This window comes from Gavialis gangeticus, unplaced genomic scaffold (assembly GCF_001723915.1).
Source record: "Gavialis gangeticus isolate Ggan-Ray unplaced genomic scaffold, GavGan_comp1, whole genome shotgun sequence".
Lineage (NCBI taxonomy): Eukaryota > Metazoa > Chordata > Crocodylia > Gavialidae > Gavialis > Gavialis gangeticus.
This window is the reverse complement of record NW_017728997.1, coordinates 34,207,009-34,219,083: the sequence shown is the minus strand read 5'-3', so window position 1 is coordinate 34,219,083 and position 12,075 is coordinate 34,207,009. Positions and strand designations below refer to the sequence as shown.

Below are 12,075 nucleotides of genomic sequence, written 5' to 3'. Positions count from 1 at the left end.
CCGTGGCGGTGGCGGTGGCGCTGCCCCGCGGCGCGCAGGGAGCGCGGGGGTGAGGGCTGTGCGCGGCCGCGCGCGGAGCCGAGACGGATGTGGTGACTCGTTATTATCCACTTCAAATACATCGGCCAGGGAGGTTACCTCCGCGATAACAGGGGTGTGGTGCTGGAATTGTTCTCCCCGGCGTGTTTTTCTGAAAACAAAACCAAACAAAAACCCAATAAACGGGCTGCCTGATTTGGACTGGAAACCTGACCTGAAAGAGCGGGTCCAGCTTGCCCGGCCGGGCAGAGCGAAGCCGGGGGTAAATATCCCACTGACCCAGTGACCCTGCGACAGTGCAGCCAGCGCCTGGCTGCGGCTCTCTCCCGGCACCCCCCTTCAGTCCTGACACACCTGCACCGGGCGGGCTCTGCGAGCGGATCCGCAGTCCTGAACCGCTCGGTTTCAGCACCGCGAGCTGCTCGGACTCGTTTCCGGGGAGGCCGGGTGCAAGCAGAAAGCTCCCGCTGTAAACACATCGACTGGATATTTGGAGGGGGAGGGGGTTGTTTTCCTCTCCGCGTGCTCCCGGCGTAACAGAAGCGTCATTTTCTATTAGGCATGTTTGGCAATTGTTCCCCGATGGCATGCGCTTTTGGCCGTCTTTTCACGCCGCCTGTGCCAGAGTGCACGAGGTGGGTGACCATCATTGCACTTTGTGATCAAAACAAAATAAAATGTGGAAAAAAACCAAACAAACCTTTGCAGGCGCAAACTGTACAGAGAGTGCGAGTGTATTTGAAGGGCAGATGAGCCAAAAGTTTGTTCTGATAACGTCTGGGGATGAACCAAATTAGTTTTCTTTGTAAATGCACCATCTAGTGGCGGTAAATATACCCTGCAGCTAGCCTTCAAATAGGGCCTGAACGCCGGGAGATGAAAGAATCAAGGGTAAAAGCCCGTGGGAACTAGACTTACTTTTGAATAAAACTTGAAAAATCCAGAATTCCGATCCTTTAGAAACTTCTGGTAGTGTTTTAAATGATCTTTTGAAGCGCTGTCAGCTCAGTCTGCCCTGTGCAAGTTAGGAACAAAGATAAAGATAAGGGCCATAATGTTCCAAACCAGAAGCCAAAGTTAGTGTTTGGTGTGGCCCTCTAGAAGTTTCATTGGTGTCAATGGGGGCACAGCACTTCTAAAAATCAGTCCACTTCTGGTGTCTCAGATTAAAAGCTTAACTCTGAGCACATGGGTTAAAACATTTTGGCAATGGTCCCTGCCCCCAAGGCTCTGACAGTCTTAGGGGTTATATATTTTAAGATATACATGTGTCCTGTACACAAGGCAGCTGCTAATGGCAGATACAATAAAAATGCAGGATAGGTTCTCTTGGGAGAAAAATCTATAGGAAAGGAGGGTTTCAAAGGGATGTAGAAAAGTAGTATTTCAATTTATGCCCTCATTGAGTCAGATACATGTGGAAAACATGGCAATTCTCACAGTGAGCCCAGACACTAGACGTAACGCTGGGACAGGCATATAACACCATGTATCAGCCTAGCACATGGATCAGCTGGGAGAGAGGTATGAGGCTGAGAAGGTGACCACCATGAGTTGGCAGCTCTCCCACCAGCTGTGGGACACTCCTGCTCCTGCTCCTGCTCCCCACAACCGAAGCCTCAAGCCAGCCCCAACTCTCACCCCCTGCCCAAGTGCCACCAATTGCTGTCACCACTGGCAAGGGACTAGGATGAATTTGATCCCACAGTAGGGCAGTGCCCTCAAAGCACCCAGGGCTCATACCCTGGTCTCCTTACCCCTACTATTAACTGCAGTACCAGTAAATAATAATACAGTGAGATACCTGGGATTTGAGCAGCTCTTGGTAATGGATCATGGCCTTGCTGGAGAACAAACATAACCCTAGCCACTCAGTGGAACTACCAACCCTATCACAGATGCCAAACTCTGACACATCAACTGGAAGCCTGGAGTTGCAGTTCTGAAAGTGATTCCTTCCCTTCCTTCTGTGTTATCCGAAGGCTTTTTAATTGTTTTTAGTTGTTTAATTTTTTTCTTTTTAAAATTGTCTTTTACTCTCTTGCTGCCGTTCATGATTAATAGAGTCACTATTAACTTTCAGAGAGGTACTCCACTTACTTATGCCTCTATACATTCTAGAAGTCACTCCCTGTATAGTTTTTTTTTGCATGTAGCTGCCCCTCATCCAAGTGGCAGCAGTTGTTTGTTGCCTGGTAGGTCAGTTTTCCACTGGAAAAGAAATCAGTGATGCCAAGTCAGAGTACTTTTGTAATGTACCGTGTTTTACTGATGCAATATACAACTGCTCTTGAATGATAGAGGTGGCTACAAAGAGCATAAAGGCAGTGTCAGGATTTTCCAGGGATATCAAGCCAAATCCAGTACCTAGTTCTTACATAGCAATTTGACCTCCAAAATGAGTTTCGAAACATTGGAAAAATCAGGAGCAATTTAAAATTATCTTTTATGATTCACATTCCATGCTTTTGCCTAATATGATATACAAAATAAAATTCAGGAGTTCATTAAGTTCAGTTCATTGTTTGCTTCTTTGCCCCTAATGCTAAAGTCAAGATCAGTTGTTTCATCCAGCTGATATGTACAGCCTGAAAGGAATCTAGGTTGTCTGTTAGGTACAAAAAGATAGGGTTGCATGTGTTAAAACTAAGCACATTTTTGTCCCCATAGGATTCAACGCCACAGCAGTAAAAACAAATAATTTACTGTGATGTTGACTGATTTGCTTTTATTCTGTTATTCCAAATATTATCTATTGTGTGAGGGCTATTGATCTAGTTTGCTGAGGTGTCAAAGACAACACATGACTCAAATTGCCCCATGAATCACTGGCCCTTCTAAAAATCTTCAAAGCCTAATCTTCACTTTTCACTTGTCTTACAATGTGTAGACGTACACCATCTTCCTTTATATACTGTTCCTTTTTAGACTACTTATTTAAGATAGCATTTAAGGATCATGCAATAAAAATCAGTGCACCACATTACAATAAAAACGTGCAGCCCTCAAATAGAGCAGAAACTTCTCTGTTAAACCTGTGGACTTCCGGGAAATTACTGGAAGGACCAGGCAAAAAGGGGGTGAAAAAAAAGTGAGAACAAAGAAAGAAATCTGGGAGGGGGTGGGGGGGAAAGCAGGGGGAATCAGCAAGGTTAATCCTACCACAGTAAATCATACCTGATATCATACTTTAAATCATGAGCCTTAAAGCATACCTTAAAAGTAGCCAGCAAAAAAACCCCTAGGGTCCATGATTCCCTGGGGAAATATTCTTCAGATAAAAAAACCTGAATATTGATTATTTTTCTAACTTCAGTATGCCCCTGATTGAATTCCCAGAGGCAGAACCAGCATGCCTCAGAGTCCAACAGTAGAAGGCAAGAATCAATAGCTTTATTTACTGAAACTAGTGCTGTGAATTTTGTGATGTGCTGACAACAAATACAAATCACAGCAAGTTGTTATCAGGGATACTCGCTTCTGTTCTACAGGGACAAGTTAGCAAGGTTGTGTTCTGCTAGCTTAATACTTTAGAAACAAAGTTCTAGTCTTCTGTATTAGCTGTCTTTCTAGAAAAAGACATATGTTAATTCAGCTTCTGGGGTGAATACTGCAGACTGCATGTATGCAGATCATCAGACTAGATGGTTAAAATTGTCTCTCCTTGCCATAGACTCTATACCACAGGGCCATATTCTGTAAGATTATACCAAGCCATAAACTGGGCTCACAGTGAGGTAGGCAAGTACTGCCCATACGGCTGATGAGAGACTGAGACTCATAGGTCGTATCCAGACGAGTGCAGCTGACACCACAAACCCATCTGCAGCTCCACACGCTGCGCATTCAGGCATTTCCCACACTGCTAACTTGCAGCACGGGGGGGAGGGATTTTGACCCCTGAAGATCCAGGGGTCAAGAAAACCCAAGCAGAAAAATAGGGGGGCAGTGTACATGGAGGCAGTGTGCCCAGCCAAAACTGGAGCCTGGCCAGTTGAAGCCATGCTCCGGCTGCTGGCCAGGCTCCAAGCTGCAGGAGCGACTACAGCTTCCCTGGCCCCCAGGACCTCAGGTAAGGCTGCTGGAGCCAGCACAGTTGCTGGTCCCAGCCTCCCCTACCCCACCTGAGGTAACCTGCTGCACACCAAAGGGCACGTGGCACAGTCATTCCCCAGGGACAACTAGCAGTGGCACAAGGTGTCCTGCTGCTAGCTGTCCCTAGGGAACCAAACATCTGCCCTTGTCTGGATGTGGCCAGAGAGACTACATGTTTGGTTCAAGGTCATGGAGGCAATGGATATTCATGGATTGGTACTCTTGAGTTTGACTGGCAGCCCTCTCAAGATCATCCTGTCTCTCACACAGAAGACATTCACAGGTCTTAGAAATCACATCTGGGACAATGGGATGACGAGTTTATTCCATATATGATATATTAATTCTCTCCATATATTGCCCAGAAAATACATTTCCATTTCTTTATTTAGCAGCAGCAGCTTTCTCTTGAACAAAGACTAGGCCTAAGTTACACCCTGGAACCATTCATCACTTGTTGCCACAATGGTATTTCTATTGTTAATTTCTGTCAGGGTTGCTTTTGGGGGTTAGGCAGTGCAATGATATAATACACTAATGAGTCAGCCCTGAAAACACAGACTCAAATATAGGTCTAGTCAGAAGGTAGCTGAGACTGGTAGCCTCAGTAGAGTTCTTTTCTGAATGTTTCAGAAAAAACAGACCACAGCCAGCTATAATGCCTCTCTGCTAAGATAGATTCACTGTTGCTTTTGTTTTCAGGATTGAAATGTGTTGACTAAGCTAAGTAAGGAAGCTTGCACAATGCTTGGCTCTCATCAGGATTATTAATGTCTCATTTTTCATAAGTATGAAGATCCAAAGTTACTGAAGAAATGCAAAAAACATTTTTTAAAGATGGCCTCTCACATGAGATCATGAGAGAGAATGTGGTTAAAAGTCCATTTTGTAACTATATCCTAGATACATATACCATCAATACCCCAACTGTGGCTCCCTTTTATCAGGCTAATGATAGCTGCACTGTTTTGTTGTCAAAACATCTCCTGTAATAGTCAGCTTGGAGAGTCCTTTCAGTAGCAGAATTTGAGAGGTTAATACAAAAGCACTTTCCCTATTAAGAGCCTCTTATCTACTAAATGGTTGTTTAAAAAAAATTAAAAACAATAAATAAATAAAATTACAAAGCCTGGTAATTTCCAAGGCCTTCTACTTGTTGCCTGCTGATATAATACATCACAAGGCTGACAGCCCCAATAACCCTTTCTATCTTGTCATTTTTTTCAGCTGCATGTATAAGGGGACTGCAAAGCAAATAGTAACAGGCTGTAGATGTGCATTCTGGGATGAGTAAATTATGTAAGATGCTGCTGCAGGTCAGAAATCAGGAAAGACAAAAGTCTTCTTCACTGTCTGGATTTTTATATCACAGATATTAGGGCTGATGCTGAGGACTAGACCAGTGTAGACCTCAGAATGAGTATTGTCTGATTTGGATTTTGGTCATAATATGAACAGCAATTCAGATTTTAAAGAATTATATGACTATTCAGTGTCTGAAACAAGACTGAGATATACATCTGAGAGTGCTGGAAGAGTGACTATGGGATTTTTGTGCCTTTTGGGAGGTGAACCTATAATAATTCTTCCAGCTCCCAGAGTTGTGCCCCAGAGAGCTGAAGGCCCAGGCAATGGCTTGTGGTTTCAGGGGTTAATTCCAAGCCAGAATATAGAATTAGCTCAGGGAGGCACTTGCAGCTGGGAGCTAATTAGGTGCAGCTGAACCTAGTAACTGATAGGCTCCATGCCTTGGAGGAGTTGGGTTACTCCTCAGAGAAGAGACAGGCAGGGAGTTATGCTGACCAGAAGCCAGGAGGAAAAGTCTGGGTAGAGGTAAGAGTTGTCCTGTTTGGTTTCTGTGTTTTGAAGCTTGCTGGCTATGAAGCTGTTTGGAAGGAATGCAAATGGAGATTCTTGCCAAGTTTGTCCCATCATGTTTAAACCCCAAGTCTCTGGGAAGGTGTGTTCAAGTCTGAGCTACGTCACTCTCCCTATCATTAACCCTGGTTTTGTGGCATTTCTGCTGACTTTATTTTGTACTCTGGAATTGAGTACAACTTGGTGAAGCCATAGGCTTCCTATATGAATCAGAGTCTTAGGCAGATCTCTGTCTGAATTTGGGGTCCTTGAGAACCAAAACTAAAAGAAGACTTACCTGATCTGTGCAAACCCAATCAGTACAGCTCTTCTATTGGCTACTAGAGGTCTTCCTAGTTGCTCATAAACTGTGGGTTTGCTATAGCAGAGATTTTTTATTACTTCTAATATACCTTAGGAGAGAGAAATCCCTTAAGGGATTTTTAAAAGGTAACTTTGGTCTCTTAAGTTCATTACACTTTTTTTTTTAAACTGTACTCTGGTTATTAGCATCTGTATGGGTTACCACAAATGTCACTTCCCTAGGTCTCAATTGCATGCACCCCCTAAGGCTTGGCGTGTTTTTAGCTCTCCTGGGGTGGAGTTTCTTTTGATAAGATCTGGGTTACAGCCCTCTGAGTATTACTTTACTTCAGCAAGCCTGTGGCAGGATGGAGCCAAAGGGGTGGCCGTGATCCCCTCTGGTGGCCCTGCAACTCATGCCCTGTTCTGGCTCTTAAGGTACCCTCCTTCTTCCCTTGCCTGCCCTGCCTTGATGTAGATATTGGTGCATGGGAAGGAAGGCTGCCTCTGGGTCCCAAAGCAAGCCCTTGTTCACTATCAGTCAGTGGGTTCCTCCTGAACCCTGCTAATCACTGTCCTGCCCTCAGGCACTAGGTGGGACCCTCCTGGCCCATCCACACTCAGATGCATTCACTGCTTTAAGGCCTAATTCTGTGGCCTCTGACTTCCCCTACAGCCATGCCTATGCCTCACACATGTTGTCATTCATCACTTAGGTAGGACACTTTGCCCCCAAGAAAAATGCTATGCCACCTCCAGCCTTCAGACCCTTACTGGGGCCTTGCCAGCCTTCACCCAGGTTCTTTAGTCATGCCTTTTTGCCTCAACCCGCTACCCTGGACCTGGCTTCTGAGCTTCAGCCCCAGTCTCAGACTACTTTTTCCACCCTCTCAGGCTACAGGCCCCTGGCCCTCCCCGCTTCAGGCTGCTTCTGTCTCCTGGCTTTGGCCTTATTAGTCACTGCCTACCTGCGTTATGAGCCCAGCCTCTCACAGAGGCTCTTACAAAATGCTATGTATTCCTCTAGCACTATGTGACCTCCTCCTCTTGTAGTCGCCATCAGTCCACCAGTGTAAATGGTGTGAGCCCACCAGCTACAACACAAACTATGCCTACACTGAGCCTGAATATAAACCCCAGCTCACTAGCTGCGCAACCAAACTTCCCCTTACCCTGGGTCCTATTTCCCTGCAAGCCATCAGCACTTTACTTGCATTCCCTAGGGCAGCTCAGATGCCAACCAGGCACTCCTCTGTTCAGGAGATCTTCTCCCTGCCACCCAAAGCGCAGACTGACTGCCCAGTCTCTCACACTGGTTTTATGTGCCTCTGAAGTCCCAACCCTCCTTGTCACAAGTAGTTCTTTCTGCAGTTATTCCTTCTGGGCTGCTTGGAGATCTGCTCCTGAGATTCTGTGGTTTCCCCCCTGTGCAGCCTATTGCTCTGCAGTGAGTTCTTCCTAAAGTCACAGGAGCTTCTGGTTCCCTGTTACAGGGTCCAACTGGGCTTTGAACCCTTCATTTGATTTCTCCCCCTCCTCCCGCTGGAATTTGTAACTACAAATGATTGACACACAGGTACCACACAGCCTCCTCAAACAGCATCCTTTAATACTAACTATAGGAATGCATCATTCAGAGACCCAGGTCTAAAATAACAGAGAGAGGCCTAACCATATGAATAGCACCTAGCATTTAGCTGCTTCCAGCTTAAATATGACAGCTTGCTTGCCTGTAGCTCCTGTTGTCTCCTGGACTGGGTGCACCAACCTCTCATTCTGATTCCTTTTTCTCCCTCACATTCTTTTTTAGCCCTCCAGTTCTATAATAGCTTATTTTTCACTTCACTCTGTTTTCTGATTATGACTGTCAGCCTATTATGTTTGCAGGGATAATCCCTATCTGGGCCATCATTTTGACCTTTCAGCTTGGCTTCTTTGACAACCTTTTTTGTTCCATCTCTATGGCAAGCTACCCACTGTAAATAGAAGCATGTATGATATTCATTTTAAAAAATATGTATGTCTTCAGAGGTCACCACAGTATGCACTTAAATGCTTACTATTTTTGTCTTTTTTGTTTTTTTGTTTAACTCTGACACTTCCTTTATGTTTATAAATGGACATGGAGGTGAAGAGATGAACTGCCAGAGCAGACTATTTATTGCCAGACAAAGATTTTAAGTACAATGGACCTGATCCAGCAAATCTGAAACAGATCCTGTGCATAATGCAAGAAGGTTGCAGATGCAGAGCTGTTCAGAGGATCATGTATTGTGCTTTGGGGAGTAAACAATGTACTTGCATGAGGCAGCAAGGTGTGTGTTTTGAAGAGAAAAGAAATATGGGTATGGGGTGGAAATCATCCAAATGCAGCCATGGCTGCACTCCAGAAATTGACATCAAACATGGTTTCCACGACGCCATTCAGCAGATGTTGAAAACAGTTGCCCTTCTGCTGTCAACAAGTTCAGCCATGCACAGCACCCACTGTGGTACCTACAAGAGGTTTGTCATATTTTGGTAAAATGTGTGAACAGTCAGAGTTTACCCAACAACTCCCCAGAGTTCACTGGGGCAACTGCTTGGGGAGAAGGGTGACGGAGAACTGTATGTAATGCCATTTGTCACAGGAGCAACATGAGCTTTCTGTTACACGAAGCCCCCCGTGCATGTGGTGATGGCAAACCAGATGGTGTGTAGAGGGGTTGGGGAAAAGAGGATGATTGGGAGGGGGTGGGGGGCGAGGGAAATAGGAGTGATCTATTCATTCTCTGGGAGCAATGGGGAGGTCAAGTTTTTGCAGGAGGATGAACCAGTGTGACTGGAGAAGAGGGAGAGAGAAGACTTATTAAAGCAAAGCCAGACTTCAGTTTTTTAATTCTCCATTTATAAATCTGACATTAGGCAAATGAAAAATGTTTGTAATATAGTTTCATATATTGTCTTCACTTCAACCATGGGGGTGCATGTGGGAGTGGGTGGAGGGGTAATGCAGTACTGTACTGGATTTGTTTTCCAACCAAGTTTGTTCAAACAACCTGTGTTAGCCTCAAGTAACTTTGTCCAGTAAACCAAAACAACTGTACTGCATTGAAGGCTACAGGATTCTGCAGTCCTACAAATAACTTCCTACCACCACATGAGGCCAGAAATTTTTCCCTATTTATATATGCGGAGGTATGTGTTGTTTTTTTTATCTCGTGATGTAAGGCAGAAGAGCTTGCATGCATTATTTCCTTTAAAATTATATAAACACTGCTAATCTATCAAAACATGTGTGTTCTGGAAAATGCCTGACTAAGCTCAAAAGCTAATTTGTGTTTGTGGAAGTGTTACTAGTGTAGATGCTTGATGCACATCTGTTTACTGTTGGGCCCACTAACATCTTCAGGATGATTGCTACAGCCCTCCAGTTATAAATTTCCAAATAATAATTGTGAAGTAAATAAATGAATGGTATCAACCATATAATTGTAAACTGTGGAGGTCTAATAACATAGAAGAAAACTGATCAAGTTCTAACATGCTTTGTATGACTGGAGATAGAGGCAAACAATATCAGTACATGCAGAGTGCTTTACCAGAAAGGTATGGGGTGGAATAAAACTAGTACTTTACCAGAAGAGGAATCATGTCAGTTTGACCTGGCTCACCTAGCCTTGGTATAGCTCATGGGCTTCAGCTGGACTTTTTGGTGCTTTTTATCTGATAGCTGATTGAATTGGCTATTAGATAAAAGCTGATTCTAATAGATGATTGAATCGGCTATTGGATAAAAGCACCAAAAAGCCCAGCTGAAGCATGAAAGCTATACAGATGCTGGGCAAGCTGGGTCAAACTAATGCAGTTCTTCTTCTGGGCATGTACTGTGCTCAGTGCAAAAGCACACCAAGCTGAAAGTGCTGTTTTGTTTTTGTTTACCATGTCTGTAAGCCACCATTATGGCCAAGGGCAGTGAAGAGTAAACAAAAGGTGTTAGCGCTGAATTTTCACTGTAGTTGAAACTCTTGCAGAGAGAGCAAGTGGGGAACAACTATGGCTACAAACCAACGTTGTGCTTGTTCCAGAAGAGAGGTTCTTGTTCAGACATTGGTGCCTGTCCTGGTACAAACCCTAAAAAAGGTTCACAAGATAAGAAGCGCTAACAGTTTTGTCTCAGGACATTGTGACATGTCTTAACCATTGTCCCAGGATGGCATTGTTGAATCAGTGGCAGAGGAGCAGCAACACATTCACTTGCTTGCTATGCCCTGCTTGGAAAGGTGATATGCATGCATTCCAATCCTGGGACTTCTCTGTTCTGGGACAAACACGGGCACAACCTGTCCTGCGATAAATTCAACATCTGTTCTTAGCCTATGTGTAACAGCTAGAACAGTTCAATTTATACACAGCAAAACTAGCACAGCAACTACCACGAATGGATCGGAACATTTTAAATAATTTAAGTTTTTGTTTTCTTTTTTTTTTTTCTAAATTGGGAAAGGCCCATCTTTCAGTAATCACTGTTAATATATTTTATTTCCCTCACATTTTGATAACTCCCTCCTCACCTATGCACGGTATAGAAATTAAGATGAGAATATTTCATATCCCACCTCAAAAATTGAAATTTCATATTCTTGTCATACTTCTTTTTTTTATGGCCAGATTTCCTTTTGGTCAGGCTGGACCTCTTCTACAGTCATCTTCCCTGGCTGGTGCTGGAACCTTCTCAAGTGCTAACTTCACTGTAGGGAAACTCTCTTCTTAATTAAAAAAACAAAACAAGAAAACCTCTTAAGATGCTGTTTTTCCATCTTGCAGCTTTTAGCTGCTTCAGCACAAGAAAAACATGGGTCAGATGCCTGCCACTCCTCAACCAGCAGTGGACACTGAGTAGCTGGAGGGCAGGTGGTACTGAAGCTACTGATGGCACTGTTGTAGCAGCTTTCCCCAGGGCCTAAGCAGACTGTTTTCTGCCCCCACCACCCCCATTACCACCAATGTCTGTGGCAGTGCATCTGGCTAAAGAGGAGGAAGGGATCACTACATAAAACACAAGGACTCATATTACTGGTTTCAAGGGTCCCAGTTTCCAAGGAAGACTTGGAAAAAATAGGGCCGAATAAAAACTTGCAAACCAAGGTTTGCCATGCCCCCACCGTTCATAAGCCCAAAATTTTAAATCATTTTGGCTGTTGGTTTTTTTGTTTTTGTTTTTGTTTTGGTTTGTTTAACCATATCGATGGCTTATTTGTCTCAGCTTTTCTGCAGTCTCTCGGGCACGCATTCTCTGTCCATGTAAGAAGCAGTAACCCAGCCCTTACAGTAAGGGACACTAAAGACATTGTATTCCTCTACTATAAAGAAATAGAACAGGAAAGATTTAGCAGAAGGCCCACAAAAGCATATATGTTATCAGTACTTAACTATAACACTTCATCTTCTGCAGATCTTTGTTTCCCAGACTGCAACTTCATATTTTAATTAACTATGTGTATTTTTGTAGGAATTTTGAGCCAGTCATGTACCAGAACCACATTGTATGACACTGTGTACCAACACAGAAATAGCGTCTGCCCTCAGTTTACAACCTTGGTAAAAGAGGGGCAAGAAATGGAAACAAATAAGGAGTGAAAGAAAGAGTGATATGATGCTGGTCAGCATGATGGCTGGTGGCCTCAGCCCTCTACCTTTTAACCATTACTAGTTTGTTATAGACAACGCTGGAAAGCACAATTTTAAGAACAATGAAGTGGCTCTGTGGATGTTGATGGGGCACTTCGCCCCCCCCCCCCC

The 12,075-nt window shown here is 44.1% G+C and overlaps 2 protein-coding genes across 2 annotated transcripts in view; one reads left to right on the top strand and one right to left on the bottom strand.

Moving 5' to 3' along the window:
• WNT7A (Wnt family member 7A) overlaps nt 1-12,075 on the bottom strand; it is a 103,073-nt gene that overhangs the window by 76,781 nt on the left and 14,217 nt on the right. The window contains exon 2 of the mRNA XM_019504615.1: nt 6,290-6,404. Coding sequence (XP_019360160.1) covers nt 6,290-6,404 — 115 coding nt within the window. The remainder of the gene's footprint in view (nt 1-6,289; nt 6,405-12,075) is intronic.
• FBXW12 (F-box and WD repeat domain containing 12) overlaps nt 5,907-12,075 on the top strand; it is a 50,721-nt gene continuing 44,552 nt past the window's right edge. The window contains exon 1 of the mRNA XM_019505059.1: nt 5,907-5,967. The gene's annotated coding sequence lies outside the window, so the exon portion shown is untranslated. The remainder of the gene's footprint in view (nt 5,968-12,075) is intronic.